Below are 26,477 nucleotides of genomic sequence, written 5' to 3'. Positions count from 1 at the left end.
TGGAGGTTGCATGTCAGGGAATGGTATGCTCCTCGGTGCTGCACATTCTGTGTGGTACCACCATCCAGATGAAACAGGGAGAGCAGTTTGGGAGCCTGGAACCTGCAGATGGACCCCAGAGAGTCCCTCAAAATAGACTATTGAATTATTAGCTCCTTTTGAAGCTTCCTTTTTTTTTTTTTTTTTTTTCCGTAGTGCACAAATACACTGGGGCCAGTGTTGTTTAATATCTTCACTGAAGATCTGGATGAGGGGGTCGAGTGCACCCTCAGTAAATTTGCAGATGACACCAAGTTGGGTGGGAGTGTTGCTCTGCTGGAGGGTAGGTAGGCTCTGCAGAGGGACCTGAACAGGCTGAATCAATAGGCTGTGGCCAACGCTACGAGGTTCAACAAGGCAAAGGGCTGGGTCCTCCACTTGGGCCACAACAACCCCCTGTAACTTTCCAGGCTTGGGGAAGAGTGACTGGAAAGCTGCTCATGGAAAAGGACCTGGGGGTGCTGACTCACAGCCACTGAACATGATCCTGTAGATTTAGAATAAATAATAAGTGCCTACACGTTTTTCCCACTGTGGTCTTTGGGATTAAATCAGGCATCATGCAGTTTATGGCTTTTTCACCAGAGTATCACTCACTTTCTCTCAAATCCAGCAGATGGATGAGTCCTAACAGAGATTGTGACATATGCTTGCCCAGCATTTTGCTCTTCACCTCCACTCTGGCTCTGTCTCTGATATTTGCCATTAAATAATTTATCTTTTATAATTTAATTGTGTTGTCAGATGAGCATCAACCGTGCACTTCACAGGTTGAAGCCCCTTTCCAGGTAGCATGTTGCCTGTTACCAACTGAGTTGGCAGAATGGTTTTGCTCCCTGGTAGGCCTGTCGCAAATATTGGTGAGCATATATTCTGCTGTCCCAATGTCTTTGGAGTGGTTTATAAGCAGAACAAGATTAAATTATAAAATGAGGTATGGATAGTATTTTATAAAAACAATGTAGCTAGTTGCATCCTTTCACAATTTATATCTGTGTTTGGAAGAAAGTGCCAATACAAAAATCCAGGGAATATTAAAGAGAGAAAATTGTTGGTTTAATGGCAGGGCTGGTAATACTAGCTGGCACTGACATGAAGCCACACTGCGCAAAATGCTGACTGATACCTAATGCTGGAGTTCGAACTCCAGCCTGTATTGCAAGAAGTTGTCTGAAGAATGAGTCACTCCAGAATTTTCTGCAGAGTATTTAGCTATCATTTCGCATTTTAGAGTATGCCAACCTGCAAATAGTGTGATTTCTTTATTAATCCCATATTTTGCTGTGTGTTTATACATGTACGTTTAGATGTTTGTGTATGTACCTATGAAGAGGATGGCTGGAATAAGGGGGAGATGAAGAGAGGAAAATGGAAGAGGAGGAGAAGGGAAATGAAATCCAGAAAGCTTGAACCAGGTGTAAATGCCAAAGTATTTCTATCCCTTCAGCTGGCTTTGGTGCAGGGAGAGCCTTGGAATCTTGCTAGGGAGAGGGAGTTCCTCTTGACCAAGTCACACCGTTTGCTTTGGCTTCTCTGTTCATTTCCCCACATCTGTTTTATCTCATCTGGAGATCAGGAGGAGAGCCAGTGCTATAGACACAACCTTGGGAGCTACTAATTTAATTGAGCCTTTTTTGGTATTTTCTTTCCCTGCACCTAAGGTTTCTAAATGCCAAAACTTGAAGCAGTAACATAAAAAAAAAAATTGAAACAGTTCTGCTTTTCCTAAAAGCTTACAAGTCCAGACTATCACGCCAAAATACATCATAAATCTGCTTATTACTGTCTACCCGACAACTTGTGCAGGCATGATCCTTTGCAGTATGAAAAGCATAGGTCTTTGTCACTAATACAAAATGCTGCAATTTAAAACATCCCTTGAGGCATCTGGGCTCAAAGGGATCATGGGCAGGGACACCTTCCGCTAGATCAGATTGCTCTAAGCCCTGTCCAACCTGGCCTTGAACACTGCCAGGGATGGGTGAAGCCACAGCTTCTCTGGGCACCCTGTGCCAGTGCCTCAGCGCCCTCACAGGGAAGAACTTCTTCCTAATGTCTAATCTAAATGTTCTGGTAGAGCTTCTAGTCCTGTAGTGATATTTATTGCACTGGGATGGAATTCTTAAGCTGAAAATTGGGAGAGGCTGTGACAGCATGGTCCTGAATGTAAGCTTTCTTGTTTCACTTGTGCTCGCTCAGCTGGCTAATGAGTAGAGTTTCCTCAAAGCATGATGAAAAACAAATTATACGGTTGGTTTTGGTTGGAAGCGCTCTAAGTGCCACTGACAGGATTTTGTGTTTCAGAAAATGAGGTTCAATCTCACCACTAGTGCCATGCTTGGACAAGTTACTTGCTTTCTGGCTCTCAGCTGAAAAATGGTGTTTCTTATCTAAAAGGTGCATCATGAGGAAAAACCAGTAATCACTGTGAGGTGATGTGTTTCTGCAGTGATGGAGCCATGCTGTCACCTAAGACAGGCTTTAATACCTGTCGTGTTTGGAGTACTACAGGGCACTTTAAAGCTAGGGCATGATTCCCCTTGCTTTGAGACAGTTAGTTCCCTTCCTGTCAGAGCAAACTTGTTCTCTCCCTGCATATACCCAGTTATTCCTGTTGAGAATAATGGAGGATATGGGCGACATGCAAAGTCCAAACGCTTCCTCCTGCTGCTCCATTGCCCTCCAGTGGCTGGCTATAGAGAATACCCAAAAGGTGACCCGCCCTCTCTGCAGCACAGCTAGGCAAAGCAGAGTGGCAAGGAAATAAGGCTTTTTCTTTCTTGTACTCCTTAAACAACCCAAGAAAAGTCATGACAGCTGAACCTCATGGAGCTGGAAGCCACAGCTAGTAGTGGGTGTAGTTGCACTTAAGAAAAGCAATCCATCTTCAGATGACACCATGGCTTCCACCAGTCTGAGCAAGTCTGCTGTCAGGATCATAGATCTAAACTTCCAGCATCTGTGCTGTGTTTTGCTAAACTGTTTGAAGCACTCAGAGCAGAAAGAGCACACTGGTGGAAAGAGCTAAATAGACAAAGATGTGTCATCTACTTCTCAGGGAATAGAGGCCAAAGTGACCTAGAGAGAGAGGTGGGACTGCAGCAGATAGAAACAAGGAGGTGGCAGAAGTGAACCAACAAGGCATCATCCCCAGAGCAGGCAGGGGGACAGCAGAGCCAAGGTCCCAGGCTGGATGCAGATCCTGTGTGTTTCTCAGAGCACAGAGAAGCAGATTTATTTGGTCTTCACTGGTATAGCTTCATCATTAAATATTACATGGATATTGACTGCAATTGAGGAGTACATGAAGATTGATTGAGCCACGAGTTAAATACTGGCTGAGGCAAAAGCAAGCTGACACTTGCTACAAGGGGCTATTTGACCACTGTAGCTGTTTGGTACAGGTATTGCAGCTTCCATTTTGTGTATCTTCACAGTTGAGTGTCCTATGAACACTTAAAGAGTGAAAGTTATATACGTGTATATTTTTGTCTGTAAAAATAAGGACTTGTAGAGAAACAAAAAACATTAGGGGCCAGGATGAATATTGCAGTTAGAAGAAATAATGCAGCAGTTTTTACTTCACAAAAATAGTAATGAATGTGAAAATAGTAGTGAGCACAGAAACTGGTGCATATATATATAAGAACTGCAGAAGCTCTTCCTTTCTGTGTGGGACAGAGTAGTGCTCAGACTAGATTTCAAGGTCTCAGCTGGTAGATCCTTTGGGTCACTGCAGCAGCCTTAGAGAGTGATGTGTGGAGGAAACTGGGGAGCCTAAGGTTGAAGCCAGGATTTCCTCAGTGCCTTGTCAGGATCTGCTAGTTGTGCTGGATTGATAAACTTGCGATGGAACTTTCAGAGCAGCAAGGAGCTGAACTCATACATGGTATGGATGTTGAGCTTCCCGATCTAGTAAATTAGAACAGTAATTTGTTATTAAGGGTATGATTACACTTGTTTCTGTTTTGTTTTCATTCCATTGCCAATGAGAGTAATTGCATGTTTTAAACATAAATGGTTTAAAACACTGTTTGAGAGGACAGGAAGAAGTTGTATTGTTTTTTCCAGGGATTTAACATTGCTAATAAGACTGAGATGCTCCAGAGTTCTACAAAAGCAAGCTCATTTGCAGCTCATATATGAATATTTCTAAAATATTATATATTTGCTTTTACACCACTTCATTAGGTCCTGTATCATTAATTAGCTCTCCCTGTCCTAGATGCTGAATCCAGGGCTCCTTGTTCTGTCAAACTGGCTTAACATCCTGGTGATTTATAATATACATATTCTTGATTAGGGGTTTTGGTGTTTACTACTGAGCAGCTTCATTTAAGTATTTTCTTCAGGTCAGAGTCCTTGTAGCATCTTAGTCTGCCACAATAAACATGTGTTCTTGTTAGACAAAAGCCACACTCACAGTGTTCTAATGTAGATATCAGGGGCTTTATCTAACAAAATGCAGTTGTGGCCATGGATCTGCATTTATAATCTCAGATGCTTAGTATTAATTAAGGTCACACCCCAGCATTTCATTAAATGCTCTTAGAGCACGTCCAAAAATACAACTTTAGCACTGATAAATGTGGTTTTTATTAGTGACAAGAAATTACTTTCCCCACAAATATGAAATTGCAGTACCTTTTATAGCAAAGCCATTCAATATTGCCATAGTAAAAGGGTGTCAGCATTTCCCTTCCAGCCTCCTTCACTGAGCAGCTTTGAATTCAACTGTAAAATCTCATTCAGAGCAGAAATGAAATGGACCAGGTGTTAACACAATTTGAGGGGGTTATCCTCATCAGCTGTTGCATTTAAGCAGAGCAGTTTTCCTTGTGAAATACAGCTTCAGTTTCTGCAGTACTGATAAAAACAACAGCTTCTTCTTGTAAACCTTCAAAAGGAGCCTCCTGAAGTCACCAAGTACTAATGCTCACCCTATACTTTCTCTGATACAACCCTTTGGGGGTGTTTCTTTTCAGTGCCAGATTCATTTCCAATTAGCTTTTTGTGGCAACATGGTGACCACTCAGTTCTACATAATGAAGAGAGCACAAGGCTTCAGACACTTTCCCCTACTGCCTGATCCCATCTTCTCCCTGTACTCCTAAATACCCTGCTCCCATTTCTGCATGAGGTATCATCAGCAGAGTGGGGGTCTGGAGTTGTGGCTCCCTAAATGCTATCCTGGGCAGAAGAGAGCAAAATGGTATCAGCTGCACAATAGAAGGCAGCATTGGGAAGGATTTCTGCTCCCAGCCCTGCCAGTGAGTGCACTGTAGCTGCATTAGTTTTCTCTAGGACATCCCAAAGGAGTGGCAGCTTGTACATCACTGGGGTGCAGAACTGTGCTTTACATCTCTAAGGCACCTGCTTGTCTTGGAAGACCTTAGAAAATATTTTGCTCTAATCATTTAAAGTCTTCACTCATTCTGCTTGCATGCTTCAAGTGCTATGTGTTCCCAAGTGCTTTGCTGCTGCAAGAAGCGTTTCTGTAACATCATTTCATACACTCTCTAGGGCAGGAAACCTCATTTCCTTTATTTCTTGCAGCTTTGTGCATATTTATGGATAAACAGTTAATGATTCATAAAGATGAGCCACTTTGCTTCTTTTGAAACTATTATTACCTGTTTTGATAAATAACCAAACAAACTATATTTTATGTTGAAAGAAAGAGAATTCCTCCTGCTGCCATCCCTTTATCTCAGGTGTGCTCAGTAATTGCAACTGGTAAGAATTTGCCTTAGGAAGATTTCCCATAAATCTAATTAAAATAGGCTTGTATTTTTTTTTTAAGCAGTAATTCAACAACGCATATAATATAAGCACCATATGTCAGGCAGCGTGAATCCTCTGAAGGGCCTGAAGATTCAAGATGGAAAAGAAAGCTGAGCAGCAGAAATGAAAACCCTTAATGTGTTTTGGAAAAGGCATTATCTTACAGGACAGTGGAGTAAGTGGACAGTTTGCATGGTAATTGCAAATCAGTGTAGTAAGCTTTGGGACTTAGAAATGCTTCTCTCAGCACCATTGATCCAAACTAACAGTGCTGGTTCTCAGCACAATTAAGTTGTAAACTTAAATGTTCTCTGCATGTTTGAACCTGCCTTAAACTTTTCCCTGCCTGATAACACACACGTGCAGAGCAGCTGAGTATTGGAAAATTTGTAAGCACTCATCCCATTAGCTTTGCTGTACCATGAGGCCTTTGCCAGGAGGTATTTTCTATGAGGAGAAGGAAGGAAGCTTTCAGTCTTGCTTTAATACCATATTTTGCACTTAGTTTTGAAGTCTGACAAATGAGTGCTGAGTTGGAATTCCTTTCCACTTCCTGCTTCAGCTTGCTCTATAAATCAGATAGGAAAGACCACAAAGGGGATAAAGAGAAACAGGACTCAGGAGTCACGTAGCGATACGTAACGGGAGCATAAGTGTCACCAAATCTAGTGCTCATTTTTAATGTTTAGTTACATTCTAATGAAGTCCAGTGGAAATAAAAACAATTGTATTGATATTCAGTCAGCAGCTGTAAAAGATGTCTCTCTAACTAGCTAATAGTGAAGGTTTTACTGACAAAATGAATCAGTGCATTTTATTAAATGATTCTCTGAGATCTAATTATTTTGGGAAAGAGTACTCTAATACTTTTATCATGTGGGGAAATCAGCAGGATTGTAGGTGTGTAGAGAGAGATCCTCTCAGTGTAGTCATGCTTGTATCAGAAAAGGAGGTCTCGCTTACTTTATCACTTTAGAAAAATGAAGCCCTGTATGTCAGTGATTCAAATGGATAATCAACTAAATCAGACTTGTTCTGGGCTCCCCATGAGCAGCTGATGTGCTGTTTCATGCTTTATCTGCCTCACTGAGAGGTACCACAACCATCTTTCCCAGATTGAGGTTGGCAGCTGGTGACACTGCTGAAAAAAACACCACATTACTTTTAAAATCACTGGATATTAGTTCAGACACAGAGGAGGAGCTAAACCAGGTGTGTATGCAGGGCTTAAAATGGTAAAAGTAGGCACAGAAGAAGCAGGGGTGAGGAACTGAACATCTTTACGTAACAGCCTGGCATGCAGCAAACATCCCAACAGCACTGGAATGCAGTGCTTTGTGTTGACATTGGCTTCCTGAAGCTACTTACTGCTCTGTGTAAGCAAGAACATCAAGACCCATTCCTAAAAGTAAAATCCCTCAAGACTGAATAGAGCAATTAATAAGAAGGAAAGAGGAAAGCAACAAGAAGGTAAAAAGAAGTGCCATGTAGTAGCATATCACAAATACAAAATCTTCTCAATTACTTGAGGACTGTTCTGTGGTAATTGGCAAAACTATAAACAATATATTATTTGTATGCTTTTCCTCCCACATTCTCTCTCATTCATCAAATTGCCTGTTCAGGCTTCAAATAAATAATCATAATAAAGCTTAGGCAGATCCTTAAAAACTGAACGAGCCATTCAGGCTCACAAAAGCTTGAAGTGCTGGAGATTTTTTCTCCCTGAAAGGACTAAACATTAATACCATGAACAAGTCATATTGTCCAGCTAGTGTGAGCTTGAACCACACAGCTGCATACATGCAGGGAAGTGACACAGCTTCAAAAAATATAGCCAGCCTGAATGATGAAAATCAGTCTGCCAGCCTGCACAAATTTACATGAGTGCTTACACTATCAGTCAAGCATTTCCTGTGCTCCCATGGGTTGGGGTTTTTTAAATGTGAACTATCAAAGATTACAAATGGACAGTTTTTGTTTCATTTCCTACTGGCTCCCAACTGTGTGGTTTGCAAGCAGTACTCAGGAATATCCAAGGTGCTAAAACCTGCTTAGTGGGAGTTTTTTTGCAAGATCAGTAGGATCAAATATGAAGCAATGATACTTTTAATATTGTAAGGAACTATGTAGGAGGTATCCTCGTTGTCTTTGGTGCTTTGATAGCCAAGTGTTTGAGTGTCTCCATTGTGGTGGCAGTGGGTGCCACAGGATTGTGCAGGCTATGGTCTGAGAAGCAAGCCTCAGCGTGGGTACAGCCAGTGGGCCCTCTATCATCAGCCCAAGTGGAGCTCTGTGCTGCTCTGCCTTCAAGACAGAAGCTCCCAACTGTTGTGCCAGACCTTCCCTCTCTAGAGTCCAACCTGCAGCTCCCTCATGGTCTTCAGGCCTACCCAGCATGTCCAATCCATTCTGGTCAAGACCCACAGTGGGAAAGAATCCCTCAGACAGACCTGCTTAGTTAACAGAGCAGTAGGTTAATGAAGGGGAAGAGACTCCAGCCACAGCCTCCTGCTGTCATCCCTCTGGAGCCCCACTGATCTCTCTAGCCCCGAACTACAGGCCCCTGAAGCTCTGTTACGCCTCCCAGTCTATCATTTGTCTCACAATGCTCACCACCACACTACAGTTTAAGTCTTGCTGCTAGCCACAGGGATTGAATGAAGTCCTGTTGTCATTGGGGTGATGAACCACACTTTGCCTGCAGTGGCAAGGAGTAGTGTCAGGTTTGTGCCACTCAGGTGTGGGATACTAGGCTAGATGAATCTCTGGTTCCTAGAAATTTCAGGACATGGAGGAGAGGTCTAGTGAATTCCTCTGAATTGTCTGACATGGCACTTGTAAGAGAGAGGGAAACAAATCCTCTTCTCTCTACAGAGACACTCTCTTGACCTACACAAAACCCAGGAATGCTGCTGCTGTCAGATGCTGGAGGGGTGGGGTGGGACAGGACAGGAGCCAACAGTGTCATTCAGCACTCTGCTTTCTTGCACAACAAGGTAAAGGATTAATGCCACTGACTCCTGTATTACACATGAAAAGATTAAGGCTGTAATTAGAAAGCAAATGCTTGTGTAGGTAATTCAGTGAGCAATAACATATCTTATGCCTCGTGTTATTGTCCCCTGAGAGCCTTTCTTCCTTAACATTTCCTCTTGTTTTCTGATGAACTCTCTTTCCTGTCCATGCTGTACTACTAGGGCACATTTTTAGACAAATATGCACAGTGTGTTTCAGAATTGCTGACTGAATCTTCCCAGAGCTGTGCACAGCCAGTGAAATAAAGTGGTTTATTGCACAAATAGAGTACAAGTTTGGTTTAAAGATTAAGAATGTAAACGATAGGAAACAGTAGATACGTCTCTTTCTTTTTAATGGCATCTTGCTTACTATCCTAGCTGTCTATGCACAGTATTCACTATAGCATTGCTCAGTTTCCAAGTTTATGGCATCCAGTTTAATCATTAGGACTTGCACAGAGTGTGGTAGCATCACTGCCTAGTGAGATTGCCTTGAAGTATGTTAATGAGGAATAGCAGTGGGATTTGTTACCAAATTTTATTGGTTGGGTCTGCATGTCTCAGTTGCTTCCTGACAATATAATGCCCACAGTTGTAACCATGAGAACATCATCTAAGGTTACTTCTGTGTTCAGTGATCTAAACCTACCTGCTGTATTAGGGAGGTTGGTGGAGGTAGGCTCCATCCGCACAGTGATATTCAAGGTTTCTGGAACAGTTTGCTTAAAATGAGGTGGAGCACTAAATGACAGAGCACTCTGGTGTTTGCCACCCTGACATTCCTTGACTGATTAAAGGCTTAGAAAAATCATATGAGCAGTTTTGAGCTGAAGTAGAAATGTGTTGCCCAAATGCCACGTCATAACAAGATCCCCAGAAGGAAGTTAGGGGAATTCCAGTGTATGTAGACAGTAAGTTATGGTCCTTTAGTTTTTTATAGATACATCATTTTGCATATGGAATGATCTTTTTCACGTGCATGCCACTGTCTGTGCTGTTAATTTATTCTAGAGAAGTTGGAACTAAGAAGGAAACCATGTCTGAATGTGTTGCTAGAAGACATCAGTTGCCTTTGATGGAAAGAACTGGGTTAAACATAATGTGCAGAACTGTCAGAAACAAATCTGACATCTGAATAGAGGAGTGACTGGTTTCCATTAGGCTTACTAAATCTGTCTATTTCAGAATACCCAATATAACCTTATACACTCTTGATTTTTACAGGCTTTATTATACTCCATCTCAACTACATAAAGCTAAAATATCTAAAATATTTAACAGATGTGGAACAGTAGAGACCTCTCCAGCATAGTGTATGGGGTTGGTCCAAATAAAATAGTGATCATGGACTATAAATATTAAATGCATTTCTGGAGGTAGATCATTATCCCTTACCGTGCATTGGCTGTGCTGGCACTTAAGTAATGAAAAAAACCTCTTGACTAATATGATCTTTGAAAATGAGTACTCTGAGCGCGGTTTGGTTCTGATCTTGCAGCTGCACACTAACTTCCAAAGAGTTAAGTGAGATTGGATCATGCTCCAAATACTAGGTATACATTAATTTAGAAGGCAGTATGCAAAGGGAGTTGTAGTACAAGAAAGGTAATGAAGGCCTCAACTTTAGATCAGCACCCCAAGTACTTCCATTCTTTCATAACTGGAAAAAAGGGCTTGGAGCAGATACAGCAAGCAGACTGCAGTGGTGGAGAGTTTGTAGGTAAGGACAGTGGGCAGCATAAAGCACCTACGTGAGATCGGGTAAAGGGGAAAGAATGAACACCGGAGGCATAAGGGAGGGTAATGGAGATGTGAACCGGGGGGGAGCATGACAGAGATGGCATAGAGATGTGATGGACATCTGAGGAGAAGCCCTAGTGTGTAAATCTAGGATCTGTGTTACTAATAGGAAGAGTGTGGGAGAAGTGTGAAAAGGAGAAAGGAGATTTCACAAAAATTATAGCAAAATCTGGTTGCTTCAGTCAGTTACCACTTCTTTACAAACAGCAAGGAAAGAGTGACTTGGTCTGCTCTGAACTGGCCATTTATTTTAAATGTTAGATTACTGTGGAGATAACACAGTATGATTTCTCATTAATACAAAATAGCACATTTATGGAAGTTTTCTGCTCCAAAGGTAGGTCCACACATGAGATAAATTCCCATTTTTGATAGATTATTAAGAAGAATCAAAATAATCCATTATTGCTGCATATTCCACTATATCAAGACCATTTAGAGAAATATTAAATATAGGAACTTTTGAAAGAGGCCACTAATGTAAAATATTCTCTGTGGATCCAAAGAAGAATATGTAAAACATACAGACATGCACCATAGGAACACAATTTACTTGGTGGTAATAAACTGTATTTTTCTCGAAAGTACTAGGCTAGAGGATCTGTTGCAAGAAAACTTGCAAGCTCCTGGCTAATGAACAGAAGAGAGATAAAACATAATAATAAAATGAGAAAATACCACCTTATGATGTTTAACAACTGTTCCCATAACTGCTTTCATTCCTTTGTTAGTATTCAGTCTTTCATTTCCCGTTCTTAAACATTTAAATATCAGTAGCTCTAATATCCAACACAAGACAAAACATTGCTTCGTTACAAGGAAAAGAATAGCTCATCAACAAAACACACACCGTGCCCAACACCTTCACAAACAGATCTGAAAGGCACAACAGATTGTGGCAATTAAAAGGAGTCTCTCAAGCAGTTCAAAACACGGATACCTCAGCTGTGTGCTTCATATTAATCCAAGCCTCCTTGTAGATATAATTTGACAAGAAGGTCCTTCATTATGGCTCTGTATTGCATCTCTTTTAGCACTAAACATCTGAAGTGAATGAAAATTAGGATACCATCTATTTAAATATTCACAGTGAGATTTCTATTATGTGTATTCGTGACATAACTTACCTGGAGTAAAACATGTCAGACGAAAGGCAGTAAGGGGAAACGTGTTTTATAACATGGGCACAATTAAGTGCCATTCCCCTTATTAAAATGGCACTTCTTTGTCTGATGTATGCACACACTGTAGTGGAGGGATGGAGAAATAAGACTTAAAAAGAAAAACCCAGCACAGAAAACAGAAAAATCCCCACCACCCATCTGTACAGTAGTGAAAGAACAAAAAGGTGGGGGAAATCCTTTTAATTATTATGATTAATTATGTTTATTACAGAAGAAATAAGGTACCAACTAAGAGCAGCCCTCTGTCATGGTAGTAAATCCAAAAGAGTAGGCAGTCCCTGCAGAGCTTACAATCATACACAAGCCCAGGTAAAGCTCTGGGGAAGGTGACATAAAGTACAAGAAAGAGCTTTATGGTGGAGGTAGATCTTAACATGATTTCCGCAATTGCTTTTTGCCTGCTTTCCTAAATAAATAGGCTTGTGGGATCATTCTGAAGGGGGGCTATAGGGATGCTGGGGATGGACTATTCATCAGGGACTGTAGTGGTAGGACAAGGGGTAATGGGTTAAAACTTAAACAGGGGAAGTTTAGCTCAGATATAAGGAAGAAATTATTTCTGTAAGGGTGGTGAGTTTCCCAGGGAAGTTGTGAATGCTCCACCCCTGGCAGTGTTCAAGGCCAGGTTAGACAGAGCCTTGGGTGACATGGTTTAGTGGGAGGTGTCCCTGCCCATGGCAGGGGGTCTTGTGCCATGGGACTCGATGGTCTTAAGGTCCTTTCCAACCTTAACTGTTCTATGATTCCGTGATTCTCTTTGTGTACCTGTATGTGCTGGTGACATGGTATTTACCCTTGTAACAACATGGGAAGTGCTTGGGACTGATGAGGGAGAATCTTCTGAGAGATGACCTGCACTGAAATTTGTGAGCAGACTTTGATTTGGTTGTCAGTCCTTCACGACATGAGAGTAATAGGAAAAGCAGCAATACTCTGCCCCATAGCTTACTAGGGCCGAGTATCGCTTAACATATTATCAGGAGAAAAGAAGAGGAAACATTAGTGTTGTTGAGCCTTTCCAGCTGCCTTACATTTCCCAGTGGGTGTGTGCCCCTGCAGTTGTAATCACAGTCTCACTGTAGGTCCTACCTACTTGACAGTAAGAAGCATGGCCTTGTTTTTGAAGTGAAACTACACATAGATTCCATCTTTTTCATGCTTAATTAGTATCAGATGACCAAATACACAGTGGGGTTCTTGCTATACTTCATGCTATGTTTCAGCAGCTAAATATAGCTGTATTACCTCAGAAAGACTTAAAAGACCTCCCCAGATACAGTAGTCACCCCAGTGGTTCTTTAGGGACTCCTCTTACTTTCTGATTTGGTTACAGTCAGCACTAGTGTGTGTGTGAGTGGCCAACACTTAGGACTCAGCACATCAATGCCTAAGCTCTTGGGAAGGAGAGGGAAAAAGGATGCAGCTGAAATACACTGAAAGTGGAGATTCTTCCTAGTCTCTGTGTGCCTTCTCTGACTTGTTTCATGATTTGTGGTTAGGAAAATGCCCAAGGCAGAATGAAGGCTATGTAATGTGATTGCTCATGCAGAGGATGAGAAGACAAGTGCATGGGAGTCTGCCTTTGCTTAGATCATCCTTTGTCATCACAAATAATTGTGCCTTCCAGAACTGCGTGTGGATACATGAGCCCTTGTGGGCTTGAATGTGGAGCAAGCAAAGCTGTTCCTTGAGTTGCTATGTAAATGAGACATGCCACAACTTGTTCTTCATTTCACTGGTAGCTCCTTGTCAGGAAAGAATGCTGATCTGGGTGCAGTGTTTGCTGTCAGTTCTAAAATCCTGTATCTCACACCTGTAGCTTTTTGTTTTAAAGCATGCAACTTATCCATGTGTGTATTTATGGTACTTGCTGCAGTTTCAGGCTACAATTAAATGGGAACAAAGCTGGACATTCAAGCAGAAGTGGCCAAGAATCATCAGGCTCAGCTGAATCAGTGACCGTATTTAGGCAGGAAAGAAGATGCTGTTACACGAGAAAGCAAGAAAAAGATGGGCGGGTCACGAGTAAGCAGCAAAGAGGAGCAGGCAAGGATTAGATACAAATGAAAGGGGGAGCTTGCTGAAGTATCTTGCTGAAAAGGGGGAAGACAGAATATCAGCAGAATGTTTTGCTTTACACTGTCTTCTAGTGGTAGTCCTTGGATCATTTTGCTGGGGTTTCACCTATTCCAAACTAGGTTTCCTTACAATACCAGAAACCAGCTCCAGTCTGCATCTCTCTACTCTTCAGTAGAGCTGACCTCTTTTATTTGCTCCTCTTGAACACTGCTTGAAATTTAGATAAGGTCTAACAGAGCCATATGAGAGTAGAGTCTAATTTAGACCCATCATTTGAGGAAAGAGGATGATGGGTTTAATTTTAAGTAAATAAAAAGTTGAACTTTTGGTGACATGAAAAATGGAACAGAACCTTCAGAAATCTCAGGAGAGACTTCAGGGAAAGCTATTCTAATTGATTAAATTGTACAGAAGATGGTCTGAAATAATAAGTGTAAAAAGGAAGTGTAAAACTATCGGACAAATGAGTGTTCTGAACATTTCAACCCTCTCGCTGGAAATAGCAGTGCCTTTATATAGTGTGAATGAGATAGAAAGAAAAACTTTCAAAGCCACCTTACATCTCTGGGTAAATCCAGGCCAGTTCTCCATCCTGAATTGCAGGTATATACAGCACAGGAGAATGCAGTCATCAGTTTCCCTAGTGCAGCAGTGAGAGAGCTTTTGATCTTTGTGATCAGATTATCTTGTTAGTGGCTTTTGAGAAGGCAGTAGAAGCAGATGATAGTCCATGTAGACCACTTTGTCCTTATGTTGCATTTTAACCTGGTTTCATAAATAGGCACAGCTTATATAATGTGCTCTGCTGTGCCCCTGCCTGGCAGCCTTGCTACTCCCTCCATGTCTTTTTAACCCTTTTAGCCAATTTTAACCCAGTTTAACAGATCTAACAGTTCTGTGAGTAGAGAGACCCACTGGTAAAAACAGTGTTGTGAACTTCATCTTTGGGACATCAGAGAAGGGGATGGGAAAGCCATAGTAAAACAGCTTCAGTGGCAGCTGCTGCTTCCAAAAGTATCTGTTTCTTCCCTCTTCTTCCCTTTTTAAATAAAAATGACTTAGCAAAAACATTCAATTCTATGTCCTCAAATGGTACCATGAAACCATGGGAGGGCAACATCTGGAATGAGAGTCTTTTCGACTGTCAGAGTCATGCAACATGAAATGCATTTGTCTGTTTGGTTACAGCCCCACGCTTTCCCAAACAAAAAAAATCTGGACTGGCCCTTCATGTGGAATAAATTGGAGCAGCTCCACAGAATTCAGTTTGCTGATTCATAGCAGCATAGGCTCCCATCCTTCCTCTTTCGGTACATGTGGCACCGTCTAAATAGTACAACACATTTAGCAATATGATATTCAAGATTTCAGAGCAGTCGGGTGGCACTGAGGCAGTGTGATTGGTTTTAAATGTGGGGTTGGGTTGCAGAGTTATTAAAGCTTGCTAGCTTATGGAATAAATAATTTGTGATTGAGCCCCCAACATCAGTATATGTGAAATGGATGACAAACATCATTATCTATTTTCTGACTGTTTTCCATACTTTAATTCCATGCTGTACTTTAGTGCTTGGTTTGCTGGGATTTAGTGTGGAGGAGACTAAGCAGACCACTGCTTCTGTCGTGTTTTAACATGAAACATCAAATCCAAAGCCTGGGTCCACTGAGCACTACCAAATAATGAAAGGCTTTGATTGTTCACAAGTCTTTCCAATGAAATGTCAAACTTTTCATACTTTGAAAATGATCTTCACAAACATAGAGCTTGAAAACAGATAATTATCCAAGAACATGAAACAGAATTAACATGCACTGGAGCATGTCATGAATATTACCTTCAGCAAATAAAAAAGGTAATTGCTGTCTGAGTACAAAGCAAGGAGAAAGGTTGGCTCTGCTCCTCAGACAATTTATATTGGCCACAGTTTATTCATTTAACCCATAAAAACATGCAGCTTATCAGAAGGGTGCCATTCAAAGGCTGATGGAGTGTAAACAGCCTCCTGATTGCAGGCACTTCTCATTTCAGACTTCCCAGGTCTGATCAGACAGAAGGTACTTGGCCAGTATTAGAAGTCTAAAAGCTGATGAGTCAGAGCTCCTAGTTAAACAGAACATTTGTAAATCACGCTAAGCCCCAGCAATAGTTAGTAGGGTTTTTGAGCCACCTTTTGACTTCAGGTACAAATAAGAGTCTTCATTCTTAGCCTGGAATGGACATCATTTGGTATGCATATACAATTTTCCCATGTAGAAATCAGACAAGCAAGAAAATAACACTCCTCATAGGTAATGGGAGTAGTTCTGGTTTGTGATCTTCATTTTGCAAATCAATTTTCTAACATTAGAAACTAGCAGAGTGTAGAGACACAGGGTAGGAGTCTGGAAGAGACCCCCTGAAATATCACATGGAGCTCATTTACACCATGGGCAATTTGGCTCTCAAATGTATTCAGCCAGGTCTTCAAATGCTTGAGAATTTTCATCCCCATCTTGCTCTTGAGAGGCTGTGCCCAAAACTTGTAACTCTGATAGCTAAAAAGCCTGGTTTCCCCTTTTTTATATCTAGGCTAGTTTTATTCTCAGATATCTCTCCATATTTAACGGTAATAATACATTTATAGACAATAATTCTATTCTCCCAGTCATCTTTGTGCTAGAAAAAGCGAGCCATGTTTTTTCACAGGAGACTCTCCACTTCCTCTGGTCATTTTATTGATTCCCTGCAAAAGCTATCCCACTCAAAGCTCCTCCTTTCCAAGTATGGAGAAACAGTGTCATAAGCAATGTAGAACAGATTAATTTGTGACAGCACAGGAGGCAATGCTTGCTTGCCAGGTCTGGAATCATGCTTTTGTGTCTCAGTGTGGCAGAGACACGGTGTGTTCATCTCCCAGCCACTTACCTTTGCACAGAAACCTGCCTCATGGTCTCTGATGATTACAGAAAGTAAGTGCAGCTCCCGCTGGTGACAGCACTATCATTCATCTAATATGTGCACACACGCCTTGCACGTGTCTAGAGATGTTGCTGCCCACATTTTTCTTGCAAGGGGCCACATCACAAGGACTGGTGACAGTGTCATTCTGAGCACCTCATTGGCATGTTCAGCAACCCTCTGCCCCTGAAGCTGTTGTGTCAAGGAGCCACTGTCCCCAAAAGGACTGTTTTAAAAGGTCAGAGACCTTTTGTAAGCAGCTCCTGCATGCTCTTCACCAATAATTATTCTAACCTTATGTTTTTATTGCAATTGTTTACATTTTTTAAATCTAAATTTACATTGTTTAAGTTCTTCTTGTTGTTTGGTGTTTTTTTTTTTTACTTTAACAAGATGCAGAAAGTCTTAATCTAACATGACAGGTTTTTCAGCCATCTGCTCTATTTTAAGAGTACATGTACTGCAGTTTAAAAAGGAGGCCTTATTTGTTGGGAAAGACTACGTTAAGCTAAACTGTCTAAAGATGAAATTCATGCCTGTGGCAGGGACTAACCCAAGGTGTATGTCTAAGTTAGTAATACTAGATATCAGATCAGAAAGATCTTTGGTGCATCATGTAATACCCAAAAGGTGTAGCCCAACACCAAGATAAGGCTCAAGGAGAGGTGTTCGATTGCTTCCTTGACCCAGCTGGCTTACTGAATTCAAATCCAGTTTTATTCATTCTCTTTAAACCCCTGTTGAGCTTGGTTAGAACAGATTATTAGCTAGAGGAAGTCTTTTTGTATTTGAGCTCACTTTACATCATTCAAAATGAATACTTTCAGGTGGCAGTTTACCCAAACTGTTATTTTGAAGCATTTGCTAATAGTGGTAAGATTCTGTGGTTACACATTCTTGTTGCTTCTTCACAGTGTAATCAGTAAATACGAGAACATATGTAGCTTGTGGAATTTAATTCAGTGAATATTAATGATCATGGTGCTCACATTCTTCTAGAAATAGACTCACCTTTACTAAGCAGTTAAAAACCAGAAACCGTAAACGTCAAAACCATAAGTATTAATCCTGCAGTATAACAGGGTGAATCTCTGAGATTCCAGCTGAAATAATTCTCTTACATTTATAATCAACTGAGAAAAATTGCTTTTAATTTCTCGACTGTGGAATATGGATCTGCAGCGGACTATCCAGGAAATCAGAGAGAGACAGCCAGATCAGGGGAAGGGCACAGAGGGGCAATGAACAGTATTCAAAGAGAAACAGAAGTGTGGATCCTTAGGTATCTAGCGTGTCATCTGGCAATAAAAATAGGAGGTGGGTAACAAGTCAATCTGCATAACCAAGAGAACAAAAAGTAATCACAGGTAAAGACAGGCTTATGCAAATACAGAGCCTCAGGGACAGAGGACTGGAAAATGTTTGTGAAGGTACAGCTATAAAATTAGGAGGAAAAGTTTTATATATATAAAAGAAAGGTATGGTTGCAAAAAGCTTGTACAGAAAGTATAAAAAACTAAATCCATTGGAGGAATACAGGTGCTCTTTCAGAAAGCAGTAATTTGGTGATTTAATGGGAAAAAGACAAACCAAACCAAATAGAAACACCCATTCCATCAGGTCTTTAGCTTGGAAAAGATGGATGGATAAACTAACCTTCCCAAAAGATGTACAGCTTGTACTGAGGATGCTCAGCGTCACAGTAGGAGACTTGAACAAATAATTAAAATACTTTGAACAACAGAATTCTAGAATGAAGCAGAAGATGAAAAGCAAAATATGAAACACACTGTAGAAGCAGTTGTGTCATTTCCTCTGCAACGCGTAGTAATCCTAAGGAAGCTTTAGGTCCCTGTGTACCACCTACTGCTGGATCTTGTGAACCTGTCCTGCCTTCTGAGCCTGTTGCTGGAGATGGGCTGCAAGCCAAGCCCTCATGACCATATGCAAGCCACTCGAATGTTTTGGTTTGGAAAGGATCTTGAAGCTCGTCTGGATCCAACCCCCTGCCACAGGCAGGGACACCTTCCACAGGCAGGGACACCTTCCACAGGCAGGGACACCTTCCACTAGAGCAGGTTTCTCCAAGCCCCATCCAACCTGGTCTTGAACACTGCCACGGATGGGGCAGCCACAGCTTCTCTGGGCACCCTGTGCCAGAGCCTCAGCACCCTGACAGGGAAGAATTTCTTCCTAATGTCTGATCTCAATCTTCCATCTGTCAGTTTAGAGCTATTCTGTCTTGTCCTATCACTACAGTCCCTGATGAAGAGTCCCTCTCTGGAATCCTTGTAGGCCCCACACACACACCTCTTTTCCAGGCTGAAGAGCCCCAACTTTCTCATCCTGTCTTTGTATTAGAGGTGCGCCAGCCCCTTTATCATCCTCATGGAGACATGTTTGTTTGCATGTGCTTGAAGAAACCCTTCCCCCTTCAGTCTACACACACACACACACACACAGACACAGAGCATTGGTGTAGACAAGTACAAATGCTAGTGCAAGTAAATGCGAGGTATTTAGACTAGAGAGAGAAGCATAAACTAAACGAATATACCAATATTATTCCAGTTCCCTAGTTAGAAAACCTCTGGTTGGGAGAGAAATGAATAAAATTCTAAGCCCATTGTCAGCCCTTCACGGTGTTGCATAAGTTATGTATAGCTGTTCAGTTCAATTGTTTTAATATTGTACAGGTGACTTGTAAAGCAGGAGTGTTACGCAAAGGTTATTGTAAGGACCTGAATAAATACAGCAGAAGGAAACCTTCTTGGGGTGTCATTTGCTGCAGAAGGTTAGATGTGTCTTCTCCTTAGCTAGAAAAAGGATTTAAGAGTCGACTGGTACTACTTCCTTTAGTTGTTCTGCTTTCTGAAGGAACTGGAAGGGGGTAATGCACGGGGCCTTTTGGGATTTCTATGAAATAGAGACAAAGGAAGAACAAATCAAAGAAAATGTCTGACAAAATTGAAGACAAATATGTTCATTTTGCTTATTTTCACAGTAATACATGAGTGCTAGATAAATGTGAAAAGAAACAGCTAAAGCAAGTGCCAGATGCTTTTAAAAAGGAGCTAAGAGCATATGTGGAGGAAAATTAACCATAACTGTTATCTCAAAGGAGAGGACCCACTTGGAATAAGCATCTCTATGGCAGTTATGTCTAAAATTTGTTATGTTGCTATTGTTTTGTAAAATGATAGAACATCTGCTCAGTCACAAGGCACCAGTAAAATGCAGCTTTATGCCTAAAGCAGTATGTCAGTGCCTAACAAAAAATGTATATAATAGGCTAAAAACAAAGGCACATTGTCTTTTGCAGTTGTAGTCATTTCTGACCTAATAATGGATTAAAAAGGAGGTTTTATTTTTATTTTGGGAAAAAAAAACAATGGAAGGATTGAGTCAGTTGGGACTCTTTTTCAACATGAGGCTTTGTACGTTATTTATGCCTAAGCTGGAAAAATGCTTTGTCTCTGCAAACGTATTTATGTCACTAAAGCACTTTTTAAAAGGCAACTACTTGTAAGTACCTTATGAAAAGGTGATGCTTAATTTCCATTTCTAAATGCAGTGTATAATCAGATGCTACATGTGCATTGGGAAAGCACCAGCAAGTGATACATGCGCTCACATGACAAAGAGACAAAAGTCAGATTTCACCTCAAAGCTGTCTTTTCATAGAGTAGAAGCCTTCACAGGGAAATCCGGCACATAGAAAACTAATTAAGAAATCCCTCAGGAAACAGTTACTGGATGGGATTTGTCTCTGAATATTCCAAGCACACAACTTCTAAGTGGCTTTATTCAAAACGTATATTCTCTTAGATTTTCATTGTTGTGTTCGCTGACCTGAAAAGTCTGAAACTCTGATGCAAAATACGGTTTTAAAACCTATTTTCAGTCAAATTGATTTTATTATCCTCCAGCTTAGAGATATACATGCATATATGACCATTCAGAATCAGTGAAACAGATTGAAATTGGCAGTTTCAAACCACGGTTTTCACAGAGCTAAGCAGTTATTATTTAATAAATGTGTGGAAGTATTCAAGTGCAACATGCTTTCATGACAAACCAGGAGAATAAATATATATTCTAACACTCCTACAGTCAGAATGAGGGTTAGGGTTAGGGTTAGGGTTAGACCCAGCCCTCAGCAAGTTTGCCTATGACACCAATCTGTGTGGTTCGGTTGATACCCTGGAGGGAAGGAATGCCATCCAGAGGGACCTTGACACGCTTGTGAGGTGGGCTGATGCCAACCTCATGAGGTTTAACCATGCCAGGTGCAAGGTCCTACACCTGGGTCGGAGCAATCCCAGGCACAGCTACAGGTTGGGCAGAGAAGAGATTCTGAGCAGCCCTGTGGAGAAGGACTAGGGGGTGTTGGTTGATGAGAAAATGAACATGGGCAGGCAGTGTGCGCTTGCAGCCCAGAAAGCCAACCGTATCCTGGGCTGCATCAAAAGGAGCGTGACCAGCAGGTCGAAGGAGGTGATCCTGCCCCTCTACTCTGCTCTTGTGAGACCTCACCTGGAGTATTGTGTGCAGTTCTGGTGTCCTCAACATAAAAAGGACATGGAACTGTTGGAACAAGTCCAGAGAAGGGCCATGAGGATGATCAGGGAACTGGAGCACCTCCTGTATGAAGATGGGCTGAGGAAGTTGGGGCTGTTCAGCCTGGAGAAGAGAAGGGTGCATGGAGACCTCATAGCAGCCTTCCAGTATCTGAAGGGGGGCTATAGGGATGCTGGAGAGGGACACTTCATTAGGGACTGTAGTGATAGGACAAGGGGTAACGGGTTAAAACTTAAACAGGGGAAGTTTAGGTTGGCTATAAGAAGGAAATTCTTTCCTGTTAGGGTGGTGAGGCACTGGAATGGGTTGCCCAGGGAGGTTGTGAATGCTCCATCCCTGGCAGTGTTCAAGACCAGGTTGGACGAGGCCTTGGCTGATATGATTTAGCATAAGGTGTCCCTGCCCACGGCAGGGGGGTTGGAACTAGATGATCTTAAGGTCCTTTCCAACCCTAACGATTCTGTGATTCTATACAAAGCTAAGGTGCTGTGTGTCACATACTCTTTGAAGCCTCTGAAGTCTGAAGGACTCTTTTATGTGTCTGGGAATGTACGTACTATATCATCAAGTATTAATAAGGGAGATAGACAACAGTCATCCTCATCTGACTTCTTTCTTCTCCATAAAACCATACATCATCAGAATTTTTCAACCTCATCAGAACAGAAGATATCTTTGCTGGAATAAATAAAAGGCATGAGCATAGCCGTCTGTATCTGACTCAGATATGAATAATAATATGTGCTTTTTACGTTTCAGCTGCCTACAGAAAGACTTTAGTTTCTCAAAAACCCTTAGGAGGTTTATGAACCTGCTCTGAAGCCTGTTGCAATTGGAAAAATTTCTGGATTTGAGTCAGTTTCAGTTGAGCTGTACAAATCTTATTGATCTATTTGTATAACCTTTTGGTGAGTAAAAAAAGTACTGGTTTTCAGTTGTGGTGAAAACCCAATGACTTAATTTTTAAGCTGTTAAGATTCAAGTATTCTCTGGATTCTTAGGCAGCAGGTATCTTCTGCTTTGTGAAAAGAAAGGTAGAAGTCCCACTGCCCAGCCTGAAATTCATTGCAGTTGTTTAACCAAGGGATCGACTCTCAGCATTAAGACACTGTACTCCCAGGCTGAAACTATTGTGCAGAATTGCCAGTGTCTTTCATTATGATCTTCTTGGAAAGCTCCACCATCCTAGTCCATCCTGGTGCAGTCTGTGCTATTTCAGTGCATTCTCAGGCCTTTGAGAAAAGATTCTATGATTCTATGAGAAAAAGAGATGGAGAAAGGCTGGCATAAGCTTCGCTATCACACTAAAGCAGTGATCTCACTAAGGTCTTTTGGCAATAGCCAAAGGACAAGTGTCTCTTTGAGATGTGAAAAGAGAAAGGTGCTACATCACAAGTCACTATGCAGTGGTGACATGGCTTCGCAACAGAGCTGCATGGTGTGGGTGGAGCTCCTCACTGAAGTGGCTGCATGATTTCATCTCCAGGAATGGGTTGGTTTATAGACAAATGATTAATTTTGCATGAAGTTGGGCTCTGGTCCATCATTTTAGGTGAATGGTAGCCACAGATGTAAAAGTCATTGAAAGGGTTTGGGAAAGGTTGTACAAGGTGAAAAGGGTAAGCAACTTGATATTCTGTGCAACTCGATGGCCCTCTCTACTGGCAAGCCAAGAAAGAGCCGGGTATGCCTTCATTAAAGCAGGTAGGAGATGCAGATATGGGCTACAGCTAATCTCTCTTTGTAGTGAAGAAGAAACCTGTAAAATGCTGCCATACACTGTGTTGAAAAGCTGAGCTCTTTTCTTGGGCTTTCTCCAAGAAGGTGGTGCACATTTGGTTCAAAGATTTACTTATTTTGAGCAGAGGTCAGGATTGAGCCATGGGCACTGAAGGAAATCAAATCTTTGAAAAGAAGGAGCACCTTAACATGCAGTAAACATATTTGCTTTGACTGGCAACAGTCATTAAAAGCCCTTATTACATTTTGTGTCTATTCTGTCCGCCACTTAGCCATTTCTTTTCATTCTGAAGGATTATAACTAAGAACGATGAGTCTTCTCTGATACAGCCAGGACACTGTGTGATACAGCCAGAACTGTGAAAGAGCTGGGTTATCTTTTTCCCTCATAGGCAAATCTTTTCCAATTGTTCAAGATGCTGTTCTGTATTGCAATGGCATCAGTCTTTACGCCTGTGAATACTGAGACTCAACATTAAGCAACTTGTTTATAAAAAACAGTCATGCAGTAACAATTAGAGAGTGTTTAATATGCTTCCCCACTAGAGTCCATACCCTCTCCTCCCACTTACTGATCTTCCCAGTGCAGTGTGAAGTTATTTGTGTCTTCAGAATGAGCAAACAGATCTTTTCAGTGAAAGGGTGAAAAATTTCCTGAGTGCTGCCATATAGAAGTTGGCATCTGCTGCTCCATAGAACAGGATCTCTGCTGCACTGATCCAAACATTTGTCAGCCCCAGAGTGGAGGATAGCAGTCCACAGTGTCTGAAGAAGAAGACTATAACACAAAGCTTCCCACTACAGAGAAATTGCTGCATCTGTCATCATCCTTTCAACCCAGCTAATACAGTTGTATTAGCCCTGTGCTCCAGTTCCTCCCACAGCTCCAGCCCACCTCCTTTTTAGTGTGAAATGTGTTTGAATCTTCAAAGTAGCTACATTTCAAAATACATTTTGTTCAGTGCCAAGAATAATCACAGTCCTTTGGGATAAAGCAGATCACAAAGCCCGAAATGGATCTGCAATACGTTAGGGAGAGATACTTGTGATGAAGGATATTGGATAGATTCATAACCTGAGTGGCTTCAAGAAGCATTACAGAGTCTTCCCATTTGGTTAATATATTTCCGCATAACTAGAGTAACAGGTCCTCTCATCCTACCTCATCATATCATCCCAGCAGAGCTAATACAAACAAGGTTTTCATAATGTTGATCAAGAGACAAACAAGCCAGTGTCTGTCAGAACTGTTCATGTGCATTGTAGGTTGAGCTGAAAGAAGTCATCAGAAATACTGGAACAGCCGTTTCAATCCCTTGAAACCAAAACCAGCACCCCTGTTGTAATTTTCCAAGATTCACAAAGTATGGTCATCACTCACAAAATGGGGATGGGAGACAATGGGGAATAGTAACTTAATAGTAGAAACCAGGACAACTTAGGCTGTGGGAAAATCCTCTCTGAGTCAGGGTATTTTCTGGCTGTAGGGGAAGCTGAGCTGCTGGGGTTTCTCTCTGCAGAAGCTCTCTCATCTTCTCTAATACCCTGAAATGTCCTTTACGCAAGCAACCACAAATACAAGCTGTTGGGGGGATGGCGGACACCGAGGAACATGGAGTACCTTGGTTCCAACATGTTGTACAAAAATAGCACAGCTCCAACAGGAGAGCTGCTCTGAGGCTTAGTGAGTAGGTCCTCCTCTCAGGTTTGGGGTACAGGTTCAGCCTTCTGCACCATCCTTCGTTGAAGAATGCCTAATAACAGGAGTCTAAGACAGTTACTTCATTTCCAGATAGTGCTGCTCTCGTTCTTCCCTGGATAGGCTGGGTTTAGGTTCACTGAAAATGAATTTTTTGGAACTGAAAAATCATTTGTTCCTTAGCACTAGTAGTAGTCAACTGTTCATGGTGACAGGAGAGTTATCTAAAGATCAAAAAGGTGAGTTTGGGGATAAATAGATTGGTTTAGCATTATCATGATATATTTAGATTCATTTTAGAAAAGGCTTTTTTATTTTATAGTCAGTCCAAGAAATATATTTCAAGTGAAATTTCATGAACAAGTAGTAGTTGGTACAGGCGTCTCAAATGACACTGTTCTGGGTAGGGGCTGAGGTTTCCAAGTGACCATGATGAAAAGTAGCAATTACCCTCAACTCTTCAAAGGCTGTCAAATATATTGTGGTCTTAAACTATGAATAACCCAAAATAAGTACACTGACAGCTGGCGGATTGTACCATCATTAAGCAGTGATCTCCAGACTGTGGTTAGCAAGAGGAAAAGCTGCAGTACCAGAGCTCTTTGTGATGACGTTGCTGGATGCGGTGCTTTCTATTAAAAGTTTGATGATAAGTGTCCCTCATCATCTGTGGTGGAGAAAATTTGCTGGTATAGTCTGTTATCCCTAAATATTAGGATGTCATTGCCAGAAACAACTTTCAACTTGAGGAGCTGTTCTTGAAAGTGAATGAGAAACTGCTTGTTGCTTTAGCAACCCAGCTTGGTCACCAAAGGTAGGAAGTGTTTAAATATTCTGACCGTTGTTGGTTTTTCACTTTTTCCATTTTAGCTGGATGCTGAGAAGGCAAAATTAAAACTGGAAAGATGGGCTTCCCAAGATGCTGGCAGTGGTGGTGGAAGAAGTGAAGAGTTCGAGTCAAGTGGGGATTGTGATGATGAAGATGGCTGTCAAGGATCCGGTGACAGGATTCACACAGCAGGTAAATAAAGTTTCTATAGGCACGTACAGATCTTAGAAATTCATAAATGTCACAATTAGGTGGACAGAGCTCAGACTTGCACTGCTTAAATTACTGTCAAAATCCTACTTAACTGAAAGGATTTGAATCTTAATCTGAAGAGATGCAGTAAAAATAGAGTGATACAGACAGTAACCCAATATAATTTAACACTTGGTATGCAGATAAAATTTATCATAGACTCATATCATCACAGATTTATTTGGGTTGGAAGGGACCTTAAAGCTCATCCGGTTCCAACCTCTGCCACAGGCAGGGACACCTTCCACTAGAGCAGGTTACTCCAAGCCCCTGTGTCCAACCTGGCCTTGAAGGCTGCCAGGAATAGGGCAGCCACAGCTTCTCTGGGCACCCTGTGCCAGCGCCTCAGCACCCTCACAGGGAAGAACTTCTTCCTAATGCCTAATCTCAATCTCCCCTCTGTCAGGTTAAAGCCGTTCCCTCTTGTCCTGTCACTACAGGCCCTTGTCAAAAGCCCCTCTTCACCTTTCTTGTAGGCCCCATTTAGGCACTGGAAGCTGCTCTAAGGTCTCCCTTTTCTCCAGGCTAGACA

General features: G+C 41.6%; 1 protein-coding gene across 6 annotated transcripts in view; it reads left to right on the top strand.

Moving 5' to 3' along the window:
- Positions 1-26,477, top strand: part of LOC134165373 (glypican-5-like) — a 391,916-nt gene that overhangs the window by 271,871 nt on the left and 93,568 nt on the right. For all 6 annotated transcript variants that reach the window (XM_062622059.1, XM_062622061.1, XM_062622058.1 and 3 more), the window contains one exon: positions 25,735-25,885. In XM_062622059.1, the coding sequence (XP_062478043.1) occupies positions 25,735-25,885 (151 nt within the window). The remainder of the gene's footprint in view (positions 1-25,734; positions 25,886-26,477) is intronic.

The sequence above is a fragment of the Pezoporus occidentalis genome, unplaced genomic scaffold, assembly GCF_034315485.1.
Source record: "Pezoporus occidentalis ecotype Australia unplaced genomic scaffold, CSIRO_AGI_Poc_V1 ctg239, whole genome shotgun sequence".
Lineage (NCBI taxonomy): Eukaryota > Metazoa > Chordata > Aves > Psittaciformes > Psittacidae > Pezoporus > Pezoporus occidentalis.
This window is presented reverse-complemented; position numbering and strand designations above follow the sequence as displayed.